General features: G+C 38.2%; 1 protein-coding gene across 2 annotated transcripts in view; it reads right to left on the reverse strand.

Annotated features, from left to right (window-relative positions):
• Positions 1-358: 358 nt before the first annotated feature.
• The window catches only part of LOC132159939 (nuclear receptor subfamily 5 group A member 2), a 56,824-nt gene continuing 29,463 nt past the window's right edge, over positions 359-27,719 (reverse strand). For both annotated transcript variants that reach the window (XM_059569617.1, XM_059569616.1), the window contains exons 5-7: positions 23,864-23,983; positions 18,136-18,283; positions 359-1,424 (exon numbers count right to left, since the gene is read on the reverse strand). In XM_059569617.1, the coding sequence (XP_059425600.1) occupies positions 1,177-1,424; positions 18,136-18,283; positions 23,864-23,983 (516 nt within the window). In that variant the 3' untranslated portion in view covers positions 359-1,176. The remainder of the gene's footprint in view (positions 1,425-18,135; positions 18,284-23,863; positions 23,984-27,719) is intronic.

Raw genomic sequence — 27,719 nt, forward strand, 5'->3', positions numbered from 1 at the left:
TTATTTTTATTAAGGTTTTATAGTTGCATTCATTTGTTAATTGTTAATAATTATTAATTCATATTTCCATGACAGTTAGGCATTTGTAGTCCTAAACTTTAGTTTATTATGAATTATCTATTAAATGTTTATGTCTGGTCAATTTAGCACATTTACATCAAAATTTACATTTTTTTAATATGAACTATTTTCATTAAAATAATTATAAAATTAATGATTATTAATTGTTACTTTTAGAACAATTTAGAATAGTATTCCCAAAATTCAGTTTTATTGTGAATTGTTATATTTTTGTTAATTGTCGTGACAATTTAGCACATTTATCTCCAAAATATTCTTTTTCAGTCTGAATAAAAAAAATAAAAAATTAATAAAATGTCTAATAATTATTAATTCTTATTTTCATGACCGCATTTAGCATATTTTCCCACAAAATTACTTTTTATTCAGTATTCAGAATAATTTATTATAATTTTTTTTTTGTGCCGTTGGACCACATATTAGACATCAATCATTTCTCATATCTTATGATTTTGAGATTAAATATGACCCAGACATGTTCTTGACAGATTTTGTGATATTCATCCTTTTCCATTTTTGGTGAGAAAATATTGGTAAAAGCAGCCTCACAGTGACAAAGAAGAAGAAATGGCTGCCCATTTGAAAAGAGGTTTTTTTCTTTTTGGTGAGGGGTTGGAATAAAGTCTTAGTAGGGTCAGATGCAGGCAATGTCTGGTTGTCCATCTTACCTCCACCTTCTGGCTCTGGCCCAGCTTGTGTGCCTTAAAACAGACAAAGGAAGGCCACATGGCCAGGTCCTAATGGAAACTTTGGGTCAGTGCTGGCAAACCAGTCTTGAAAGAGCGCCCAGTCCTTTCCCAGTCATCTTAAACCCGCCACCTCAAGTCTGAGTGTAAGGTGGAGGATTCGATCAGTTGCACACACAACAAATAACGACTGACAGTCATGGTTTGACAATACTACGACAAATCCGCAGCCTAGAGGTCATTATAACTCTGGATTCATTCATGTCTTTACCAGAAATGCATCTGCCCTTCGCCAAACCCTCGCTATGGGGTTCTCAGATCCAAAGAGTCTGGCCCAAACCCATGCAGTGAGTGTGCATCGGTCGAAGGCTGGTGTTGTCTGGTGATGATGCTCGTGTCGAGACGGTCCTCAGGCACGTTTGGCGTGCAGCATCTCTATGAGTAGATTGTTACAGGGCACGTCACCGTTCAGGTGTTTGTAGTACAGATACTCCTCGGCCTGCAGGCTGATGGCCCGGATCTCCGGCAGCCGCAGCAGCAGCTGGCCAAACTTGTCCGTCTGCTGAGGATAGTTGCACATGACGTAGTCCAGCAGTGCCGCGTTGACCTGTTCCTGGACGCTCTCCACCAGGTGGAAGTTCTCCAGGTTCTTGACGTCTGAACAAAGATGAGATAAAGACAATTTTGGTATTACTAAAATGTGGGTTGAGGTTATATACACTTTTTTTTTTTGTGGAAACCAGTAACCATGATTTCAGGATTCTCTGATTTAAAAAAAGGCAGCATTTATTTGAAATATAATCTTTTCTAACATTAGAAAAATTGAATTCAATTCAATTGAATTTTTTGATACTGTAATGCATCATGGTTTCCACAAAAATATTAAGCAGCACTGATAAAAACTAATGTTTCTTAAAGCTTCAACTCAGAATATTAGAATGATTTCTGAATGAGGATGCTGAAAATTCAGTTTTGCATTACAGGAATACATTACATTTTTACATGTTATTTTAAATGGTAATTATATTGCCTATTATATTGCACTGCATTGTGGTATTATTGATCAAATAAATGCAGCCTTTATCAGCATTAAATACTTCTTTCAAAAACATAAAAAAACTGTAATTATTCCAAATCTCTGAATGGTAGCGTCCATATATTTTTTATTCCATGCTTAAAATCTCTGGAGATTTTGAAGAGAAAGCGAATTAATTTGGGGGAAACAGATCTCTAGGGATCAAGATCTTAAATGCCTCTTAGTTTTTCATCAGATTTTTCCTTGTCATCTCTTTAATTTATGGCGTGTTAATGTGTTGTGGTGAGCTGCATGTGTTCCTGTGTTTCAGATGCTTCTTTGGCGGCAGGAGCTGCTAATAAATCCCTGGCGTGTGGCTCTATTTTATCAGGTTTTGAGGGGCCACCTCATGCGATCTTTTATTTATCTCTTTGACCCGGGGTTGAACGAGAGTGTGGCCATCCCGCTGTAGTCTCTCCTAATGGAGACTGCTGGGGTCCGAACGACTGTGAAAGCACTCGGACCCACCCAGCCATATCTAATGAGCCAGCTGACACTTCTCTGCCTGCTCTCTTTTCCCCTAAAAATAATCAAGACTGCCTTGGCCGACAAAAAAAAAAGAAAAAAAAAAAGAAGGGGTGTAGGGGAAGTGACTCCATCAGCAATGTAATGAGGTCTGTAGAACAAGCCGCAAGTCCTTCATGGTGCTGGTGAGGATGTTTGACCTCTGGGTGACACCAGCAGGCACAATCAGGACAAGGAAGGGGGAGGGGTTAACCAGAAGATGACCAATTAGAATTCTTCAGCTCCAGACGGGTTATTTTAGCCCTCGTGAAAAGGTGGTAAACAAACACAGACCTGTCAGTCAAGCTGTTTTTGAGGGTGAGATGTTAAGGAAGCCTCTCAAGTACAACGCAAGAGTGACGGAAAAACTTGAACAGTCTGTCCGGCTGTCTATCAGTCGTTCTGTCTACTGTTCCTTCTGTCTGTCTGTCATTTTATGTATTATGTATATCTATATGTGTCTGTCTATCTATCTGTCTGTCTGTCTGTATATCTACTGTATCTACCTATCTGTCTGAGTCTGTCTGTCTATCTATAATAATAATAATAATAATTCATTACATTTATATAGCGCTTTTCTAGGCACTCAAAGCGCTTTACATTGTCGGGGGTATCTCCTCATCCACCACCACCTCATCTATATCTGTCGGTCTGTCTGAGTCTGTCTATCTATGTCTGTCTGTCTGAGTCAGTCTATCTATATCTGTCTGTCTGTCTGTTTGAGTCTGTCTATCTATTTCTGTCTGTCTGTCTGTCTGAGTCTGTCTATCTATATCTGTCTGTCTGTCTGAGTCTGTCTATCTATTTCTGTCTGTCTGTCTGTCTGTCTGTCTGAGTCTGTCTATCTATATCTGTCTGTCTGTCTGAGTCTGTCTATCTATATCTGTCTTTTTGAGTCTGTCTATCTATATCTGTCTGTCTATCTATATCTGACTATCTATATCTGTCTGTCTGAGTCTGTCTATCTATTTCTGTCTGTCTGTCTGAGTCTGTCTATCTATGTCTGTCTTTCTGAGTCTGTCTATCTATATCTGACTATCTATATCTGTCTGTCTGAGTCTGTCTATCTATTTCTGTCTGTCTGTCTGTCTGAGTCTGTCTATCTATATCTGTCTGTCTGTCTGAGTCTGTCTATCTATATCTGTCTGTCTGAGTCTGTCTATATATATCTGTCTGTCTGAGTCTGTCTATCTATTTCTGTCTGTCTGTCTGTCTGTCTGTCTTTCTATATCTGTCTTTCTGAGTCTGTCTATCTATATCTGTCTGTCGTAGTCTGTCTATATCTGTCTGTCTGAGTCTGTCTATCTATTTCTGTCTGAGTCTGTCTATCTATATCTGTCTTGTCTGAGTCTGTCTATCTATATCTGTCTGTCTGAGTCTGTCTATCTATATCTGTCTGTCTGAGTCTGTCTATCTATATCTGTCTGTCTGTCTGTCTGAGTCTGTCTAGTTATATCTGTCTGTCTGTCTAAGTCTGTCTATCTATATCTGTCTGTCTGAGTCTGTCTATCTATATCTGTCTGTCTGTCTGAGTCTGTCTATCTATATCTGTCTGTCTGTCTGAGTCTGTCTATCTATATCTGTCTGTCTGAGTCTGTCTATCTATATCTGTCTGTCTGTCTGAGTCTGTCTATCTATATCTGTCTGTCTGAGTCTGTCTATCTATATCTGTCTGTCTGTCTTTCTGAGTCTGTCTATCTATATCTGTCTGTCTGTCTGAGTCTGTCTATCTATATCTGTCTCTCTGTCTGAGTCTGTCTATTTATATCTGTCTGTCTGTCTGAGTCTGTCTATCTATATCTGTCTGTCTGAGTCTGTCTATCTATATCTGTCTGTCTGAGTCTGTCTATCTATATCTGTCTCTCTGTCTGAGTCTGTCTATCTATATCTGTCTCTCTGTCTGAGTCTGTCTATCTATATCTGTCTCTCTGTCTGAGTCTGTCTATCTATAGCCCCTCTCACACTGCACGTTGGTCCTGGAACATTGGCGGATTGCCTTCTGTGTGAACGCAAACATGTCCCAGGATTGATTCCGGCATTGAACACCGTCGGGGACCTAGTAACATTGCCGGGACGAGCTCTGTGTGAACAAAAGCCAAATCTAATGCCGTGTCGTAGTGATGACGCACGTTATCGCGCGACTCTTTTACCGGCTGTTTTGAAGGAAGATCAACGTTCGCGACTAAAATATATGTGCAAACTGTAATGAAGCAGAGATCAGTTAGTTCCTCACTTTCCACGCTGAAGCTGAGATCGTTCACCAGTTTAAGTGAAAGTTAATGTGCCTAACGTTTTCGTCTTGTACATTACACGTTACGTCACGTGTCTTTACGGGACCTTTACGGGTTGTGTGTAAAAGCACGCACATATTCCGGGTAATCACTGGCAGTGTGAAAGGGGCAAAATCAAGCGACCCGGGAACAATTGCTGGGACACATTACCAATGAATTTTCCAGAATCACAGTGTGAAAGGGGATTATATCTGTCTGTCTACCTATCTGGCCATCTATCCGAGTCTATCTATCTATCTATCCGAGTCTATCTATCTATCTATCTATCTATCTATCTATCTATCTATCTATCTATCTATCTATCTATCTATCTATCTATCTATCTATCTATCTATCTATCTGTATCTGCTCAAAAAAGTCCAATTTTAATTGCTAATTATTGTGGGGCTGCGTTTGAACATGAAAAACCAAAGCGCGGGGAGGGGTTAAAAGAGTCGACTGATCGATGACAATGGCTTGATCTCTTCCGGCCCGAGCAAGAGATGCAGGTTGTGAGGAGAGAATTAACGTGTTTGCTTAATTTATCCACAACAAGAAACGCTTAATCATGCCCTGCTGACAGATACCAAAAAAAAACAACAACAAAAATGTACAAGCAGCAGTTATCCATTCAGGTTCAAGCATCGCATGGTAAGCACTCTTATTTTCTATCTCAACATTTAGCCACTGTGGGACTAATTATCAACTTTTTCTCTTCTTTTTTTTTTTCATGAAACAGCCTTAGTGTGCACTAGGGCTGGGATGTAGCCTGCCTCTAAACCCTTAGGTCCTGAGGAATACATTGTCCATTTGACTAGCGCTCATGCTAGACGGCCCCACATATACACTCGCAGACACCCCCAGCACCACCCCTCGCCTTGTGATATGCTGGGATGTTTTTTAATTAGAAATGATTTTTTAAGTGAAAAAAATACCATTCCACGAGAAATTCATGCTGGAAACCCCCCAAAGCCCTCGTGAGGTTCATTTGTACACAGACATGGATGCACAAATATAGCAAGACCACATTCGCCATACATAAACTTGTACATCAACTCACTACATTAATGGCATATTGATTACAATTTGTTAGTATGCATATTGCATATAAAGATATACAAGGATATGGAAATTCACCACTAATAGTTTAGTCAATGTGCAATTAAATCATAATACCACATTTGAAAGGCAAATGATGAATCCATTGACATTTCTAGCAGGCTGATGTCAGTATAATGAATGACTTCCTGTTGGAAGCTAATCAGAAACAAATATTGTTTAAAAGCAGGGCAATTCAGGACAGTATTGTGTATTTGCAAAAGTTTATGACCATGTACAAAGAGTTTCAGATGGCAAAGCATCTCCCTACCTTTGACTTTACAGCATGCTATAATCATATAGTCAGTCAAGCATGTCAAAATTTCATCTTTATTCATCATTAACTTCTTCCAGGTTTGCACCAATCAGGAAATGGGGTGGTGCATGAACTCCGATGACCTCCAAACACCCGTTTTTCATCTAATCCAGCCCCTGAAGCTCTGCTTGTGGCCAATGTCCACCTAGTCACTGGTGATAATATTTACTCAATGCGTTTTACTTCTGTTTAGGTGGTTTGGAGAAATTTTGAGAGCTTTTGGATGAAAAAAATCAGTTGCAACGGTGATCCATCTAAAGTTTATTCTCTTTAACATTGCATATCAATGAGCTCATCGCTTGTTTGTTCTTCCTGACTAAGCCACGTAAAGCCAGGAGGGACGTGGAGGGCTCAATCTGCTCATCCCTGGTCACCTCTGACTGCTATGAAAGGGAATTAAACAGGACTGGTACAGTTGGGGATATATTAAGTCAAATGTAGGCCCGTCATAGCAGGGCTGAGCAGGTAGAAGAGACGTCCCGGTCGCCCAAGGATGGTTTAGATGCTGCGCACTTGACGCGGGGAGGGAGGGTATAAAACGCCTTAGGTGTGATGAAATAAACACGAGAAGCTGGGGCAAACGTTTCTTGTTACAAATGCTAGCTGAAAGGCACTCTGCCTGCTCTTAAGGTAAGGGAAAATATATTTACATCTGCTTATCTTTTGGCGCAATCACTGTCAGGAGCTCGCAGGTTCAGGGTGTGGGCTGAACCCACGATAATGATCATGATAAAACTCTCTGTGTTTGGATGCTAATAAATAAAACTCTTTATCAAGAGTTAGCTGAGTCTATCTATCTATCTATCTATCTATCTATCTATCTATCTATCTATCTATCTATCTATCTATCTATCTATCTATCTATCTATGTCTGTATATCTATCTATTTATCTGTCTGTCTGTATCTATCTATATCTATTTATCTGTCTGTCTGTATCTATCTATATCTATTTATCTGTCTGTATGTCTATCTATTTATCTGTCTGTCTGTCTGTATCTATCTCCATATATTTATCTGTCTGTCTGTCTATATATCTATGCATCTCATTTCTGGAAAAAAAAGTGTCTGGAAAACCATCATTTTGAGAGCCGGATCATTTCTGAACAGCCAAACGGGTTTCTAAGACTCCTTCCTGTCCATGTTTATCTTATCACAATCTCTGAGCATCTTTATATTTGCATTCAACACGTTTTCGTGCCAGCTGATTGCATGTGCAGAAATGGGGAGGCGCGTTGAGCTCTTCTTGTTTATCATAAAGTGACAGAAAATCATTCAAGGGTCAAGTATCCCCCAAAAACTCCACCTGCAGTCCAGATCCTGCCCTTAGTGGAAACCACACACCTAATGAGGTCATTAAAGCCAAGCCTCTATCAATATCTCTCTCCTTTCCCCTTTCTAACCCCCCCCCCCCCCACACTTCTTTTTTGGACAAATTTGAATTAATAATTCAACACAGTGCCTGGGGATGTATATTTCCTGAGTGAAGGACAGTTAACCCATAGCATGAATTTTCCTCCTTTTTATATGACCACTTTTTCCAAATTTTTTTTATATTCATGTTTGACCATCACAGTGTTTGCTTTGGATAAATAAGTAGCCATGTAATCCTGCATGTGTTGACCCAAACGATGGTGTTTTTTCTCACTTTTTGTCTTTCTCTCACATGCATGCTAAAGCTGCTTCTGTATTTTGATAGATGTAAGTGTAATTTCTGGTTTAATTCATTGCACTTAGAAGATGTAGTCTCCTTTACCTCGAGGGTAATGTTACATGAGGTGTTTGTAAGCTTCCTGTCAAAGCAAGGTAATTTGTGGAGCTTTAGCTTAACTACTAGCAAGAAGGATGAAAGTAATAAAATATCACAAGACGTGAAGCACTCAGAGATTAAATACATAAAATCAAGCATATTTTAAGTTCCCATATTGCTCAGATAACTGCTTGATGATGAATGATTTAGTTCTCATATAAGAAAAAAGATTTTCTCACACCAAAATATTTGCAGAATATATGATGCATGTATGTTGTAGAGAGCATGGTGTAAGGAAATATTTAATATGATCCTGCAAATGCCAAAATACACTACAAAATTGAAGCAAGAAAAATACATTTCTAATCTTGTAATGCATTTTGTATATATGAAAAATATTAAGAAATAATAATAATGGCTATTTTTGTATATATGATTTTTTAAAATCCGTATATATAGTGATTTTGTTTTGCAAATATGTAAAATATTATAAAATAAAATATATATAAAAATGTTTTATATGTGTCGCAGTCTCAGCAATGCTTCAAGCAGCACAATAGCAAGTTTTTGCACAAACTACTTATTTTTTCTTTTTTCTTTTTGGCCAACTAAAGTCATGGTAGAACATCAATTTGAAGCTGAACGTGAAGAGTAGCACATCTAGATGAATGGCGCAAACATTTGAAGATAACACCATCACCCTAAACATGCTCAAACTCGTTAAGCCCCTCCTCCTCTCCATCATTTCCTGTCCTCAATCGCATTGTCCATACTGTCATAAGAATGGCAACCAGACACATAATGGTCCGACAAGACGGTCTCCAAGCATGGAAAACACCAGGAATAGACAACACCCCATTCGGCCACACTTCCCAGCATTCCCACTGTTGACAGACAACTCATGGCCTTTGCCCACATCTCTTAGTGACCTCACGTCTCTCCTGCAGTTCTTGTCAAACCTTCGCCCCCAAGTGAGACAATGTTTAGATGAATTCTCATTTCTATAATTGTCCCTGTAGTGTGACACCCGTCCAGCTCCATGCTATCTGCACAGGTTTATGTTACAGGAAGACTGATGATGGGGCATTTTTTCCAAGAAGGCGTTGCAGGCATTCCTCGGCTTTGTTGCTTTAAATACAATGATGGGGGGAGGAAGGAGAGGTGGATGAAAAGGGGAACAAGAGACATGGTAGCAGCACCTGTCGGCTCATTTGTGGCATCACGTTTAACAGCAGACTCAGGTTACAGGGGATGGTTAGGGCTTAGCTGCTCTCTCGAAGTATCGGTGAGAAAGATTTTATAATTAGAATACTTTTTTTTAAACATAAAAGTTAGTTTATTTGGTGTACTTAGCTTGTACATGTAATGAAGTACTGCTTTATAATGAAGTATATTTATTATAATACTCAACAATTCTCTAATTACATTGTTATAATTGGTCAGTTGTGGCATTCTGCTGTTTAATATATAAATAAATCAATATATATATATATATATATATATATATATATATATATATATATATAAGGTATAAGACAGCAGTATATATATTTACACACAATTCAAATGTATACTACATTACTATAATTTTTAATTTAAAAAGAATGTACAGTCAGCTAGTCATTATTATTATTATTACTTTTTTGTATTATGCATTATGCATTACATTTGTACATTTTTTTATACATTATTTATACATTGGCATTATATATTTTTATTTATTGATATATTGATTGATATATACTGTGGATAGTGATACACAAACTTGAATATATATTTATATATCTATATAAAAAATGTATATATATATATATATATAAATTCCATTATATTAATCATAACTGAATGATGATTGTTGGTAAAAGTTACATTTAAATCTAATACATAATATTGTGTTACTATCATTGTGTAATGATAGTTTGATATAGTATGAAAAGTATATTTCTTAGCGTTAATGCGTTACTTTATTAGTTACTTGAAAAAGTAATTATATTACATAACTTGGATTACTTGTAATATGTTACTCCAATGCTGATTGTAAACTTAGTTAACTTCTTTTTTCTTTTCACACTTGAATGATTCAGATCATCAAACTAATTTTAATATTAAACAAAGAGTAAGTAAAAAATGCAGGGGGAAAAAAAACTGTCCAAACCTGCCTGGCCCTATGTGATAAAGTAATTGCCCCCTAAATCTAATAACTGGTTGTGGCACACTTTGCAGCAACAACTGTAGTCAAGCAGTCTTTCACATCGCTATGCAGGAGATTTGGCCCACTCTTCTTTGCAGCATTGTTTTAATTCAGCCACATTGGAGGGTTTTCCGAGCATGAATGGTCATGCCACAGCATCTCAATCGGATGTCCAGACTTTGACTTGGCCACTCAAGAACCTTAATTCTGTTTTTCTTGAGCCATTCAGAGGTGGACTTGCTGGTGTATTTGGGACCATTGTCCTGCTAAAGAACCCAAGCCTGTTCAGCTTGAGGTAACAAACTGACAGCTGGACATTCACCTTCAGGATTTTCCGATAGAGCGCAGAATTCATGTTTTCATCAATTATAGCAAGTCGTCCAGGTCCTGAAGCTGCAAATCAGCCCCAGACCATCACACAACCACCACCATGTTTGACTGTTGCTATGATGGTCTTTTTATGAAATGCTGTGTTAGTTTTATGCCTCATGTAATGGGACACACACCTTACAAAAAGTTAAACTTTTGTTGCATCAGTCCACAGAATATTTGCCCAAAATTCTTGGGCGTAATCAAGATATTTTTTGGGCAAATGTGAGACGAGCCTTTGTGTTCTTGATTTTGCACAGCCTCTTTCTTATTGTTTTCTTATAACTCTGACCTTAATTGAGGCAAGTGAGGTCTGCAGTTCTTTGGATATTGTTCAGGGTTCTTTCATGACCTCCTGGATGAATCGTTGTTGCGCTCTTGGAGTAGTTTTGTTAGGCCGGCCACTCCTGGGAAGGTTCACCACTGTTCCAAGTTTTCTCCATTTGTGTATAATGGCTCTGACCGTGGTTCGCTGGAGTCCCAAAGCCTTAGAACTGGCTTTCTAACCCTTTCCAGACTGATACATGGCAATGGGGACATGGGCAATTAATTTTTCACGTAGGGCCAGGTAGGTTTGGACAGCTTTTTTCCCTTAATAAATGAAATCATCATTTAAAAATGGCAAATTTGTATTTACTTGCATTATCTTTGTATGACATAAAAATTATTTTGATGATATGAATCTTTTAAGTGTGACAAATATGCAAAAAAATAAAAAAAAACATGAAGGTGGCAAAAGTCTTTTTAAGGTACTGTACAATTCAATGTTTATTGTACAGTATTATTAATGTGTATTATTTATATTTTTCATTATAAATATACATTTTTAATTATTTTATATATATTTAATATAAATATATATATTTGCCTTTTTATAATTTTATGCCATTGACAATACCTACAGTATGACATCTGAAAACTGAAAATGATAGAATTATAAAAAAAAACCACATATAAATATAAAATATTTATTTGTACACACACAGCTTACAAATCATTCAGACAGTACTGTCTTCAAGGGGCACGTCTGCTCAGCTGTGTGGTGTATGTTTGACCCGAGTGCTCTTGGGGGCTGAGTGTTTTTCTTCTGCTGTGACCGGGTCACGTTTAAAGATGTCCATTGCACAGAACTCTTTCTATGAAATCGATTGAAAAATGACAGGGGGAGTTTATATTAGAGCTTGTGTAACGCCCTTATCAGTGTTTGTGTGCAATGTTTAAATAAGACCTGGCGGCTCCCTGATCAATAGATCCGTCCTATCACATCCACGGCAGCTCGCGTCTCCCCAGCTGGATTGAAGGTCCTGGGCTAGCGGGCTCTCTTCGCAGGCTAAGAAAAATTGCAGAATTTAATTGGCATGGAATAAGGTAGCGCTGCACCCGTAGACCAGCTAGTGAGACCTCAAGTCACGTAAGAAAGAAGAAACAGGAGAAAAACCTTAGATATGCACATGCAACAACAACAAGGCCCCTTTACAATGCACAAAAACGCAAAGCACGGCTGCGGTGAGAGTGAATAATGAACTTCAGCCCATTGATCGGAAAAACAAAGCCTGTATATGTTTGTCCCGGCAGGACCACAGGTCTCATAAATCTTTAAGGGTGATCTGTTTTTGCCACGCCGTTCCTTTTCAAATGCATCCCTTTCGATTCAAGTGATAGACAGAAACAGCGAGCTATTATTATTTTATAGCGCACAAGCTCATTATACTTGGAAATGAATATGTGTATTGCTAGTTAAAGCTGCGAATGATCGCTAAAGGTGCGGCTACCGAATCGAATGCAAAAGTCCGGAACATTACGGATATTGATAGTTGCTGTTAGCGGTGAATCATGTAGCATCGCAGGCCAAGTCTCATAAAAATGGCACCCAAGCGCTCCGTTCTGAGGCAAGCATCTGTACAAACAGGCAGGAAGGAGCCGGAGCTCGTATGATTGATATTTCCAGTGCAGATATCACTTAGGAAACACCTGACATGAGCAGGGCATGTTTCGGGACCGGTTTGCCTGCTAAGTACTGGGGCGTGAGCCAGCTAGCGTGTTATGCAGCCGGTAATAAAAGTTGGTCATTGATTTTCTGTAGTTGCTTGTAACAGTTAATGTTGATACATCAATAGCTAAAGGAAAGCACAGGCTTTAATAGGAGGCTGAAAATGTGGAAATATGGGAGGCTTGGGCGTTAAATCACAGAATCTATCCCCCAGATCGATAAGACAGTTACAGCAAGTGTCCCTCTGCTTTCTTAATGTTTTACAATAAACTGACAGCTTGTAATAAGGCTCTGGCAGAGGTAGAGGAAGAGAGGAATCCGACGGGACAGAGGCAAGAGTTGTGAGATGGAGAAGGAAAACAGGTACCTATAGCTCAGTGTATTCTCAATCACTTCATCCACAGCTTTTGTCGAAGGCAACTCCAGCCGGTCTGTGCTTTTTGAACGTGGGGAAAACTTTTACAAACAGTTCACGGATACATGGTTCACCCGAGATGGGTTTTTTTTAGTGCCAGATGCAACTGTGCAATCCATAAAGCAGAAACTGTGGATTATAAAGTCTTGGTCTGATAATATTTCACTGCCAGTGCTTAGGGTCAAAATTAGATTACAAAATTGAGCTTCAATTATAATGCTAAAATCACAAAGCAAAACTTCTATCTGTCAAGGGTAATACACCGAGTTCATCTCGCCTTATCAAGAGTAAATCCATAGATGTAGATAGAGTCTTGCCTGCGTTACTTATCTAAAGCATTTGTAGACATTCAGATAACGACGCTAATGGCTAACGATCGCCAATCACACTTAAAGTTGTTTACAATTTAAAGTTAATCATAAAGTAATGTGTAGTAAAAGATAAAGAACAAAGAGCAAAGATATAAAAGCTAATTGCTGCCACGACACATTGAAGCGGAATGGCTGGAATTTCGGCAAACTGACTGAATGCATGACAAAAGCTAGTGGGGCTAAAGTTAAAGTGCCATCCTTTCACTCCCCTTTAAAAGCATGAACCCGCTGCTGCATTGCGCCATGTCCACAGATATCAGCAGCTTTTAAAACCTGATAAAGTCTGAAAGCCTCTTAAGGCTCCTAATGAGGTTGCCGTTTCAAGTGCCAGAAGTGAGGCTTTTGATTTCTGTCTCGTGGAATGAAAGGACAGCGGGCAAAAGAAATAACCCTTAAATATTAGGGTCATTGCACGGGTCCACTTCCTCCTCTCCACAAGATTTGTAAAATATCAGAGCACTCAGGACTGATTGGAAGGTTTTGCACTTTTGAGCGAAATCTAAATGAGCATGTTTGGTGACAACAAGAAGCGAACGTGTTGAGTGAGCGGGGAAGAGCTGCCGCGCATTGTCACAAATCATGGAAAATAAATTCCTACATGTGCATCGCCACATCAATGTGTTTTCAAAGGGTGTCCGCACACACATGCGCTTGCTTTATATGTGTATTGATTAGAGCTGGGCCTCACATCTTCCACATGACTTACAACCCGTCAGTGCCAAACTGCTTGGCTCACAAGAAAACCTGCCCCTATTATCTTGCATTTAATTAAGACATAGCTGCAGTTTTATGCACCATTATTTGGCCCCGGCTGGGGGTCTCCAAGGCGTAAATATTGAACCGTCCCAGCCCTCGAATGTTAATCAATCCCAACCGACTTCCAAATTATTTGGTCTGTTTCAGGAAATGAATATTTGCCCCTGTTATGAGCTTTTGCGCATGCATTACTGATCTCCCCTCTCTACGCACAAGGGTAGACATATCGATTCAGATCAAGGAAACAAGATGGGCCGGCTTAATTAGAGCTTACCTATGTGGGAACTGCCTTTTTTTGCTCCTTTAAAGCGAGAGTAAAGAGGAAACTGCTGTGTGCCGTGACTATATGCAGTGTTGTTCAGAGGTGTTTGGAAGAGACCCCACAGCCAAGCCTCAGGGACTTGAGATGCATCCAGTCTCATAGTCAACTGTTGATGCCATGAGCAGAAACATTTTATACCAGTGTCCTCTACATTTTGATGATAACGAGGAGGCGTAGAAATGCGAATTATGTAGATAATTTTAATTTAAAAATAGCTGATTAAAATTCGACAAGGACGGTTTGCATATTTTGGTTACATTTGTTTAATATATAAAGTCAATGGCATTTAAGGCACACATGATCAAAATTCATGGTTAAAAAAGGTCCATTGTCAATAATGTCGAAATAGACAAAGCACAGAAGTCACTTTCAAAATTTGCTAAATTAGAATTTGGGAAATCTTTTATCCTTATGTTAAATTCCAGATTGCGTGGATTCCTATTGAAATTAATGGATTTTGTCCAAAAATGTTGGACAAAAATTGCTATGCAGTGGTACTTGATGACTGCATAAAAGTAAAACTGACTGGAATTAATCAATTTGACATGAAATATTGACTACATTTTATTATATGAAGTTAGTAAAAGTTAGTTTAAATTAAACTACTTTATATACTACTTTATATAAGTTATTTTAAAAATTCTGAAACAATAGCACTAGTTAAAGATTAATACTGTTCGTCCACCCAAAATCTTATTCATATTCTCACATTCTTCAAACGTGACTTTCTTTCTTTTGTGACCACAAAACACAAAATTTGTAGGAATGTTTTAACCATCCCTACAATAAAAGTGAATAGTGTCCAAAACAACCTGGGACCCTACTGGCTTTCATTTTATGCAAAAAACACTTGAGCGTTTTTCCAAAATATCCTCTTTTGTGTTATGCAGAATAAAGAAAGTCAAAAAAGTTTAGAACAACGTGAAGGCAAGTAAAGAATGACAGAAATTTCTCTCTTGTTTTAGTAACCCTACTCTCTTTTTGACCTAAATCTTTCCTATGACCTTGGTTGACTGCTAGAGTTCACGAGTCAGTTTCAATCAGTTTAATCGGCTCTAACTGAAATGTTGGCATCTTCTCAGAAATGTCCACTTTAATCGTTTCTACCCCCTTTAAACTCCACAAGAACATTGTTCACCCTTCAGCGCCTTTCCTGCTGTTGAGGAAATCAATGTCTTGGTCGTAATTATTTAACCATTGATAAAGCCTTCAGCTCCTGCTAGAGCCAAAGCACTTATTCAACACACTGAGACTGACAATAGGAAAGATAGAGACGCTTCGGCTGGTGGAAAAGCGTGAGAAGTGATCAGCTGACTGCCATCGGTCCTCTCGACAAGCCGGAGGGATCGAGGAGACAAGTGACTGCTCCCAGGTCAAGTCATGTCTCTCCTCCTCTTTATCGACACTTAGCTTTACAAAGAGCCCCCCTGGGCTCCGCTGACAGTGACAAATTGCGATGGTTTGGCTGTGTTGAGAGTGTACAGACACTAACTTAAAGCGGTGGGGAGTGGAACAGCGTGGGTAGATGTGATTTTGATTTCCATTAACAGGCTTAATTTGTATAAATAAATAAATAAAAATTTATGCATTTAGCAGACGCTTTTATCCAAAGCGACTTACAGTGCATGCACGCTATGAATTTTTATCTATCATGTGTTCCCGGGGAATCGAACCCCCAACCTTGCGCTTGATAGTGCAGTACTCTACCAATTGAGCTACAGGAACACTATATATATATAAAAAAAAAATGTAATTTACAAAAATAAAAATTTTTAAGTTTCCCAACACAGATTTTGCAACCGATCATGTTGCTCATGTGAATTTGCTCTGTTGACCATCATAAAAATTATTGGTTTGAAGGTGACCTATGTAACTTCATTCAATGCTGGACCTTTTTGGTATGCAAATTTTTGCTTAGTTTTTGTTTTGACTTTTTAATCATAAAACATTTAGTTTAATGGCGCAAACATTTGCTGTAATGCAGGAACGCACCTTAATTATGAATGCACTTGCGAAAAGTTTAATAAGGACCGGTGTAGCTAAAGTTGTAGCATTTTTCTTTGTGGAAACAAGTTCCCCATTCAAAAAGGGTTGAAGAATAAGCAGCAGGTTGAGACAGACAGAAGATAAGTTTCCATAATTCAAATAGTTTCCATAAAGCACCATGGGATTTTCACGCTTCATTTAATTAACCTCTGACTGGCTTCTCAATAGCAAATGGCAAAGTGTTTTTCTCATCCGTGCACTTTTATGTACACAGAGCCCCCTGCCACCCTTCACTCACAGGATACTATTAATCGGAGCCACCTTTGATCTCCAAGCTTAGTTCTCTCAGTCTCTTGGTCTCTCTGGGCCTGGCACACAGCATGGGTGGGGCAAGCTGCTAGAACGGGTCAGTGCCTGGGGCACTACACTCCCCTCAGGTGAGAGTTTTATTATGGATGATGTTTCCGCCAAATTATTTACATCAGATTTCCCCCAAACTTCAACCAAAAAACCTACGCTACTCAAAGGCGTTCGACATAAACACAGCAAGGTTGAGAGGTCTGGAGTTTTCGAAACTGGTCTTTGGTCTTAGGAAGATATGAGGAACCTTCTCAAGGTGCGATAGGGGAGTTGGACATAAAGGCTTATGTCCTGCTTCATAGTTTCAGTTAGTTCAGGGACGCAGCAAACAGAATGGATGGGATCAAAGCACTTACACCCTACACACATCATATTTTCTTTTCCGGAACCACAGGACGGAACAATCATGGCTGATGTGATGATGCAGAAGCGGATGGTCGGCATTAATATTCCATGTTCTTATGGGGCCAAACAGACGGCCAGTCCTGTTTTTTTGATGCTGTTTCTTTAATGGTGAAGACCTGCAGCTTTTGTGAATTGGCTACAAGAGCTACCTTGACCTGTAAGCAATGGAACCTCCGATTGTTACTGATAGCTAAAAGCAAAACTGAATACACTCGGCACCCAAATCTCTAGGAGCAAATGACCTCCTGATTTTCTTAACTCCAATAGAGAAAAAAATGCAACCTTGGTTTTGTAAGTTTCCAAGTTGGAAGTATAGCTAGAACTTGTGTAGCTTAAGTAGCACTTAAATGCACTAATCTAATGTTTTCTGTTTAAAATTCATTTGTTTTTAATTTACATTTATTTTATTTAGTAAATAATAATAATAATGAATTCACCCAAAAAGAAAAAATCTGTCATGATTCAGACATGGCAGGTCAAGACAATTAGCTTCAGATGTCATTGATTAGTGTATGTCTTGTAAACAGTCATTAACTAAGTTTTCATTCACATATTTTATGCTAATTTTATGACATCGCATTAAATTTGCTAGATGAAACATAAAAAATTGGAACCATAAATTCATATGACTGAGTAATTCACTCAGAAACTCAGAGAATAGAACATGGCAGGTTGACGTGCACATCAGAACTTTGAATTTTGGAAATTTGAATTGAATTAAGGAAATTCCAAAAATCTGGAAACAGTTTTTGGCTGCACTCTTTAAACCACAACTTTAAAAAAGTAACAGTGGCGTCTACTTCCATTTCTATTGGGAAGCAAATTTCCCAAGGAAATATGATTTGGTCTTTGATAACACTGAAATGGCACTTTATTCATAGACTGTTTCTGAAATATGCATATTGATTTAGTGAGGTACTGTATGAAGACTGACGAAGAGTAAATGAGATCTTTGAGCTAAATGATTTTCTGAGAATGAAAGCTTTGTCCAAACTATTCTGGCATTACCAGTAAAAGGAGAGACGGTGGCATTCATAATGATGGTCTTATCATACAAGGGGAAGTGAATGCGGTCTTGTGGCTTATCTCAAGGTCCAGCAGGAACCTTGGGAGCAAGCAAGTGAGATTTGGATGATGCACAGAAGCCAATGCCCGCTTCTCTCCACCCCTCCACCCCTTTCTCTGTACTCACCCAAGCTGAACAGCACCAGGAACTTGAGGCAGACAAACTCCCTCTGGTCCAGCTGGAGGGATCGTAGTTTGCTCACCAGCTCCTGTGCGTGACTCAGGAGGTTGTTGAGTGTGGCACCGGCTTGGGAGGCAATTAGGGCGTAATCCACCTGAAGAGAAAGGGCGAGAGAGTTTACACACACAAACAATAAAAGTATTACCACAAGCAACATGCCAGATCTCTGAAGGTTTGAGATCTCAGGTATAAAGAGCAGAGGTGGAAAGTAACGAATTACATTTACTCGCGTTACTGTAATTCAGTAGCTTTTTTGTGTACTAATACTTTTTAAAGTAATTTTTTAAATCTGTAATTTTACTTTTACTTAAGTATATTTTGTTTAAAGTATTGTACTTCGCTACATTTTAAAACACAATAATTACTGAGTAAAAAAAAAAAAAAAAAAAAAATCGCTCCCTGGAAACTACGTCAGTAAATAATGGGCAGGAGGGCAAACTGGCGCTAAAATCACAAGAAAGATGCAGACGGTCAAAACAGGCGTTAGTGGTGCAGACACCGCTGAAAACGAAACCCCGTCATATTCTGAAGTTGAACTCGAAGGAAATGAATTTAACCCCTGGCCATATGTATGCTCTATTATGCAGTGTAAGCTGTACTTGCCTAGGAAGACCAAACTAGCAGCTTATAAAATCTCGACAGGACATCAACCCTTCGCAAGAATGTAGAGGTAAGCTAAATAATTGCATCGTTGCATTGGTGGTTAAAATGAAGCTTTGACATTTTAGCAAGAGGTTTTGCACAAATTAGCCAAAAAGACAGTGGTGAGGAGTGTGCTATATATATCATCTGCGATAATATAATGTTTTTTGTTTTAATGATGTGCGCGCGCATTTATAGTGCGTTCTTCACTGTGTGATTCAGTCTCCTAAAATGCATTTAGAATGATCACAAAATTGAAGATATAGGGGCAGAAAATTCACATATTTATGTAATTTCATATATTAAATCAAAATCACACAAAGAAGGCCGTCTTTTCCTCCAAAAATCATCATGAATATATACATGCATATATATATAACAGTTCAGTAAACAAGTTAATTAAGAGACTTGCGTTTTAGACACCATATTGCCTTTTTTAGCTCTATTTCTACAACAGAAAATAATTCCAAACACAGCCACCAAAGCACAGTTTTGCGTCTCTGAGCAACGTGACAGTGTTTCGTTCCTGAATGAATCAACCGTTTAAATGATTCGGTTCAATCGCAATGACTCACTTATTAACAGTGACTTGCTGACACATACTGGCCATTTTAATTTCACATTTAAAGTATCTTTTGATTTTTTTTAAAATAACTAATTTCTTATCATTTCAAATGAGTATTCAACATTTTATGTCTTGTATGTCAAAACATTATTCATGCATTTGTAACTGCAGGTTAAATGCATTCTTGTCCTGCACTAAACAGTGTAATACATCTAAATGCCACTTCCAATGAATCTTTGCATTTCCTATGCATTAAAAGATGAGTTTGTTGATACTGATTTGCCTGGTAACAGCCCAAATGTCTTATTATTCTAAATAACTGATTCCTTTAATTAAAAACAACTAGTTTGAGATTAATAGACCTATCCCAGGGGTGTCAAACCCAGTTCCTGGAGGGCCGTAGCCCTGCAGAGTTTAGTTCTAACCCTGCTCCAGCACACATATCATGTAGTTTTCAAATAAACCTAAATGATTAGATTAGCTGGATCAGGTGTGTTTAATTAGGGTTATATCTAAACTGTGCAGGACTGTGGCCCTCCAGGAACTGAGTTTGACACCCTTGGCCTGTCCCATTTTTGACTCCCTCCCACTGTTAAAATGTAACTAAGTAATTTTTACTCTGAGTAAATTTTAAATGAGCTACTTTTTACTTTTACTTGAGTAGATTTTTAGACTGGTACTTTTACTTGTACTTGAGTAAAATTTCATTAATGTAATGGTACTTTTACTTGAGTAGAATATTTTTGTACTCTTTCCACCTCTGATAAAGAGGTACAAGGAGCAGGATTGCAAAAGATTGGAAAAAAGATTGCAAAGAAATTGGAGGTCTGAAAGAACACTCTTCCCATATTCCATTGGTTGATCAAGCGCATGCCATTGTTTAAACCAATCTGGGGCAATTATTGACTTGCGTATTAACTTTTGGAACTGATATACTACGATTATTCTGAGAAGATGTGCTCATATTTGCTTTGGAACAACAAGAGTTGAAAGGAATGTTTTAGGAAAGTTTAGGCCTTGTTTCTTATTCACTGGAAATTCTACAGTCCTTTCAGTTTAAATGTTCAATCAGACAGACGGCACTTGGCACCACCTTTCGAGTTTTTCCACTCCGTCTGAAATAAGCATGTAACCAGCTCTGGCAGCTCTATGTTTTATATGCCTCTCTCCCTTTCTCTTTTTCCCAGGCTCCTCTCTGCACAGCAGGGACAGTGCGCTGGGCCGAGGTGTGAATGATAATCAGCATCAAACTGAGCGGCGAAGAGCTGCACGTTTCTCCATCCCTGGTGCCCAGACCCTCGGACCCCAGCGCCCCGCGCCAGACGAGGGTGGTGGGGGTTGTAGAGGCGCGAGTGAGCGGGGGGCCCCTGGAGGTCCCCCAGGCTACCGGGCCGGAACCTGCGCGGGACCCCCGTGGCCCTCTCCTCCCCTTTCAGGGGCACTTAATATCTGCAGCAGCAGCAAATTTGTCTTGGAGGCAAGTCCTTAGCTGCCACTCACTGTAAGCAGGCCATATTAAATTTTTATATTTATTGACAATTCATTACCATAATTGACTGCGCCAGGGTTTCTGGATAAGGTAGACTGCAGGCCTCCTAAGCGTAAGGAGAGCTCCCTCTGAGCTGGATTTGCAATTAAAAAAATTGGCGCGGGCGGGCGGATTGGAATTTATTTATTGTGTAAATATGATGAGTGGAATTTTTTAAAGTCCTGGCTGGAGAATTGCACATTTCTCACCGGCTGTATTCGTGGGTCTCTTCGAGGCCCATATGAAGCTGCTGAAGTTGTCAATTAACTGGGATTTGACCAACTGACCATGTGCCTCGAGCATTAGTAACCACTTAAAGTAAAAGTAGTGGGATTACACTTAAAAAATACAAATAATAATGCAAAATACTGACAATATTTAACAAACATTAATACTAATCTAAATATATTTTTTTAAATGATGCCTATTTATATTAATATAAGTATTTAAAAAAAAACTCTCTTCCAGTGAAAAAACCCACAAAATAAAAAAAATACAAATAAAAAAATTGTCCGTCAAATATTTTTTGTGACATTTTTGTTCCATAATGATGACTGAGCAGCACTTGTAGCGAACTGTTTGTAGCAATATTTCCCAATTCATTCTAACATTGTGAATATCTTGTGAATGAATATTGTGAGTGCTTGATCTTGACAAAATACTGAGACCTGTATGAATATCATTATGATGATTTGGATTCTTCTAAAGGCCTGGGACCTTCAGTGTGAGAGGCAGACATACAGATACAGCAAAAGACGGGGTGGAGCGGGAGATGTACTGTAGGTCTGTGACAAATTGAAAAGCCGCCCATGTAGTGTCATGTGTCGCAGGACTTCAGGACTGATCCCCACAGTGCTTTGCTGCCATACCAACACTGGGGAAAAACAATGACACATCCTCAAACAAGATGAGAGATGGTGGGGCAGTTCAGCTGACAGTCACTGACAGTGTTGTGGAGTAACTACATTTTAATGTATGTCATATATATATATATATATATATATATATATATATATATATATATATATATATATATATATATATATATATATATACACACACACACACACACACACACACACACACACACACACACACACACACACACACACACACACACACACATGCACTACACAGCAGTCTGAAGTTAAACTACACTGATTTACTGAATCACAATATTGCTTTAATAACTGGCAGTTTGTTTGTTATGCATAAGTCCATGTTCATTCGCGAGTGTGTTGTGTGGCCGGGCTGTCAGTAGTCTGCTCTGGAATAATAGGACGTAATGAACTGTTTGAGTCTTTGCCTTCTCTCTCCCCAAAGGCTTTTTTTTTTCAGCACCAGCTGTTCATTAGGCAAAATATGCAAACAAGGTCTGGCCCTCCTCCACCCTCCCCCACCCCTCCGCCAGACCTCGCTAATCAAACATAGAGGCATGCTACACAGAGCACTCACAATCCAGATGAATCAAAGATAGCGAGCGCTGTGAGCTCTCACAGATCTCCAGATGTGATATCTAACGAACTTTCTCAGATTTTTATAGCTCAGAGGTTGCTCTTTCATGGCTCAGGAGGCTTCAAACCACTTTCACACTAACCAAACAAATCAATTTCTGACCTCAAATAGACTAGACACCAAAAGCTGTCAAAGTGGATTTTCAACTTTGTCTCAAATGATGAAAGGAAAAACTAAAGAGGTGTAAAGTATATAATTCAGATAATTTGATATTGGGAGAGCTTGATAAGAAATGCTTTAGTAACACTGAAAAACCTTTGAAAAGATTTTGAGACATCAAATATGCTTAATTTGTCTTCTCCGTCCTTTAGTTGACTTGATGGAAATTGCATCAGGAGCCAGATTCGAACCCACGTTGATGGCGGTATAACTTGCCAGAGCATACGAGTTTGTTCATCATTTTATCTTATTATTGTCTAGAAGAAACAACTGAGATGTTTTTGAGACATTGAAGATACTTAGTTTGGGTTTTCTTTTTCCTTTAGTTGACTTGATGGAAACTGTGTCAGGAGCCGGATTCGAACTCGTGTTGATGGCTGTATAATTTACCAGCGCATAAGAGTTTGTTTATCATTTAATATCATAAAGGGTCTAGAAACCATGTTTTTGAGACAATAAAGATGTCTACTGTAATCTGGGTTTTCTCTGTCCTTTAGTTGTCTTGGTGGAAATCTCGTCAGGAGCTGGATTCGAACTCACATCGCTCGCTGTATTATTTACCAGAGCATGTGTGTTAACCGCTAGGCCATGGCCACGAAAAATCACCCCCATATATTTCTTGAACTTTCTGTAATTCACTTCTGTTTTGATACATAATCTTCTGATAAGCTGTGAACTCTTTGGAAAAGTTCTCCTGCTCACGAGTCCCTGTGTTTGAGATGTCACTATAGTTAGAGATCACTTTGTTGAGGAGAGAGGATGGAGGGAAAAACAAAGAATTAAAAATTTAACCCAAGCCTTACTGACAGGCGGACAGAAGCATATTTATTTATAAGCAGTTTAAACATCTTCTGGAAGTGTGTGTGCATGTGCTGGAGCCGAAGACAGAATTAAAGGTCCTCGTGTGCAGAAAACTTCAGCTGAGCCTGAGGCGTCCATCCAGCGACGTTCCTCAGAGACGACCGAGGTAAATCATACATATCTTCTGCTTTCCCTCCCTGTCCATCTCTCTGTCTCTCATCCCTTCTTCACCGCGATGATTCGTGCATGCTTAACCAACCATTTTATTTATTCGTTCACTACCCACTTGATAAGAAGTCTACAATTGATTATTCTGGCCACATTAGTTTATACCTAAGCGTAATCTATTTTTAATGGAGTGGCCGGGGCAGTCGATAGCACTTTAAAGGATGTTGATCCACACTGGCAAAAAAGCCTGATGAGATCTACAGGGAGGCATGGAGGAGACTGCAGCGGACGCTCACCTGTTGCCCCGTGACCAGGAGGATGGAGCTCTCTTTGGCATGCATCACCTGCCGGAAAACGTGGTCCAGGATGAGGAGTTCACTCCAACAGTTCTGGAGAAGCTTCATTTGGTCGTCAACCTGAGAAGAGACCAACATGTGTAAGTGTAATGTGTAAGAAGTAGTAATTTGGGTAACTTTTTCCAAGTACAGTTGGTGGGCGTGTTCAGAATGGTTCAGTTTTGTATTTAACCTTGATTAACTGGATAATCTTTGAAAAATGTTTAAAGAGATAGTTCACCCAAAAATGAAAATTCTGTCATTAATTTCTCGCCTTCATGTCGTTCCAAACCCATAAGACCTTCATTTATCTTCAGAACACAAATTAACCACTTGAGCTGTTATTTTGTTTTTTTGAGAATTAGGCATATGCAATATTGGACCCACCGGTGGGTCCCCAGAGTTGATGTGGTTAAGATGTTTTTGATGAAATCAGAGAGCATGCATCGTGGTACATCGTGATAGAGGAGACTGTCCTCATTGAATAGTGTCGTTATTTTAGTTTTCTTTGTGCAAAAAAAAGTATTCTCATAGCTTCATTAAATTACGGTAGAACCACTGATGTCATATGGATGATTTTAACGATGTCATTACTACCTTTCTGGGCCTTGAACATGATCGATGCATGATGAAGCTTTTGGATTTAATCAAAACTATCTTAATTTATGTTCCGAAGTCTTACATGTTTGGTACGACATGAAGATGAGTAATTAATGAGACAATTTTCATTTTTGGGTGAACTATCCCTTTAAGTTTTGAGTGATTTCAAACCTTTTAGGTTAAATTGTGTTGTCCTGTAGCAACTGTCCTAATGTGAATCAATATTTTTTAGCATATTTAGAGTTATAAAAATTTACTGTTTTTACTGTATTTTAATCAAATAAACAAAGCCTTGGTGTGCATAAGAGACTTCGTTCAAGAACATAAAAAATAATAATAATAATAATAATTTCGACCAGTAGTGTAGAAACAACATTTCACAGTCGATCAATCTCAAATGGATAAAATCATTTTAACATCAAGTTCTGTTGTTCATTTAATATGTCAAATATGCCACTTTATGGAATTAAAATGGCTTACAAATGTCATTTCTTTTTGATGTTTCAGTCACAAAAGTTGTTGTTCAGTCATTTGTCATTTGAGTGTTATTTCAACCTTCGACACTTGTGTCTGTGTGTTAGTAGTCCGGACAGCCAGTAGGAATCAATATTGGTCTTTGGGTCGCAAGAGGTCATTCTCGTGTGAACTTCACCAAATGTCACGGTTTTTCACCCGCTGTTAATTAATCTGTTTGTCGAGCGATACAGCTTCATTTATCCTTTGTGATTAAGTAGCGTGTATAGCGTTGTGCAGTTAGGTGCACTTACGTTGAAACTCTCTCACACAGGAGTTAAACGGCTTCAACAACACATTCATTGTCACCCTTCTTGGGTTCTCATGGCTCCCTTGGTCAATTATTAAACGCGAGAGGTGAAAAGAGCTCTTTGAGTCCAATGTCAGCAAGAATGAGGAAAATTTGTGAAAACGAGTCCCCTTCTGACTATTTGGCTACATGTTGATCCTCAATTCACCCACGAGAAAAGTTTACAAAAGGGTGATGAAAATACAGAAATGTAATGATTATGAAGTCTCATGAGAACAGCGAGCCGTGAAAATAATACTTGTGGTTTCTCAAGGCAAAGATAACGTAAATGAACTGCCTCTTACTATCTTGGGAGGCTCCATCGATATCTGGTTCGGATTGTTTTGACTGCTTGCGATTCGTGTTTGTGCTGCTCTCACAGTCATAACAAATGCTACAAAATCAATTGAAAGAATGGATTTCCAAATCCGGCAAAGCAAAAGCCTCAGAAAACCAATCAAATCTCTTCTTGTTTGGTATCATTGCATCACTTATATCAACTCTTTTACTGTACAATCGATACTGTATGGCCTAATTTCATAAAATCTCCTGGTTTGAAATACTAGGGCAGCAAGAATCAAATATATGCATTCGGCATTGTTAACACGTCTCATGTTTCAAATCATGCAAGCCAAAAATGCCCGTTCTACAAAGAAACCTGTCATTTAGTCTGTTTTTTTGACAGACGTTCTCATCAAAGGCCTTGCCCCCACATGAGCCTCTGATGTCCAGCACTTTTTCAGGTCATCACACAGGGACAAGGGTGCCATGAGTCAAAGCAGGGGAAGACACTGCAGACTGGGGCTGCTGCCAGAAACATGTCAGATGGGCAGAGAAGGCATCTCTGACCTTTTAAAGTGCGTCTGACACCGCTGTTTCCATGTCAGCTCACTTCCCTTTGCACTGTCACAGCTATGTGTAACTTGGCTCTGAAGTGCTCTTACGACAGGCAACCAATGTCCTCTAATACTGGACGTAGTGACTTGTGATCAGCAGTCGCGCTTTCTGTGTGCATCACTTGTAAAAAATGTTTAGTAATTACATATTTTTCAAAATTTTAACATGGAATTGAATGCAAAAATGTAGCAATGCTTTTTTTTCTCCTAATAATCTCAAATGCTACAAAGGTTGGTGTTTATTGGGCCTCTAAAAAAAGTAATACAAATTTCTGTTTAAATTTGATTTACTATTCTTAAAACTAAATTTGAATGCAACAATTTAAGACAGAAAGTTTTTATAATTTACACAGAAAGTATGATTTACACAACTGACACTCAAATACTTAAGTTTAAAAAAATGTTGGCATCATTATCCAAACATGAGCATAATGAATTGTGTAAATTGATTGTAAAACTACTTTTGCTATTTTTTAAATTCTATTTACTAAAAAAAATTACAATTTACTGAAAAAAAAAAAGTTTTTGAACAAAAAAGTTTTGACGAACTATTTACATGCAGAATAGTGTCTTTATTGTTATAATATACAATGGGTATCAAATATGTTATGAAAGTTTTTGTTTATGGGATCTTTTTTTGTGAAATGAGTAGAATTAATTTGTTTCGTTAAATTACTTTTGCTATTTTTAAGTAATATTGAATTTGACAATTTATGAAGGAATGATTTTATAAACAATTTGCAAAGAAAATATCATCACTGTTTAAAAATACAGTATCTATCAGTTACATTGTAAGAACATTTTGACAATTTTTGGTTTATAATTCAGGATTGGGCTTATCATTTTGATAATTTTGGGTTCATCATTTTGACAATTTCAGGCTTATCATTTCGACAATCGATGGTTTATCATTTTGATTATTCTGAGTGTATCATTTGAACAGTTTTGTGTTTATCATTCATGAAACACAAGATCAATGTTTTATTTAGTTTTTTACAAACAGTTTACACACAAATGCATTGTGCTAATGTGTATTTAAATTATAATATATATATATATATATATCACCCAGCAGTCCTGGAAAAATATGCTATATTTGAATATTTTACACTGTCATACAGTTGATGTGATTAGTGTTTTTTTCCTGCATGGATAACAGGAATAAACTCAACAGAATGTAAATTCAGCTAAAAGCTAAAAATAAAATGGCAATCGGTTGTTAATGTTTATCTAAATGAGCTGGTGGTGCAAGGTGCTGGAAAAAATACCTTGAGGTCAGCCAAATAAAAACATGCTTATTGATTTCACTCCGAAAGCATTCAATTAGGAACCTGAGCTTTTGTACGACCGAATAGCAAGCGATTAAATATCAAATCTGTTGACCTACACTGAAATCTCACAATACACAAACTCCTCTCACATCCCTCAGAAATATAAGAAACTCCGAATTTTGCATTTATTCATGTGCTGTGCTTCCAAATTTTCTAAATCAGAGCTTTTACTTTTTCTCTTATGATAA

The sequence above is a fragment of the Carassius carassius genome, chromosome 16 (assembly GCF_963082965.1).
Source record: "Carassius carassius chromosome 16, fCarCar2.1, whole genome shotgun sequence".
NCBI classification, from domain to species: Eukaryota; Metazoa; Chordata; class Actinopteri; order Cypriniformes; family Cyprinidae; genus Carassius; species Carassius carassius.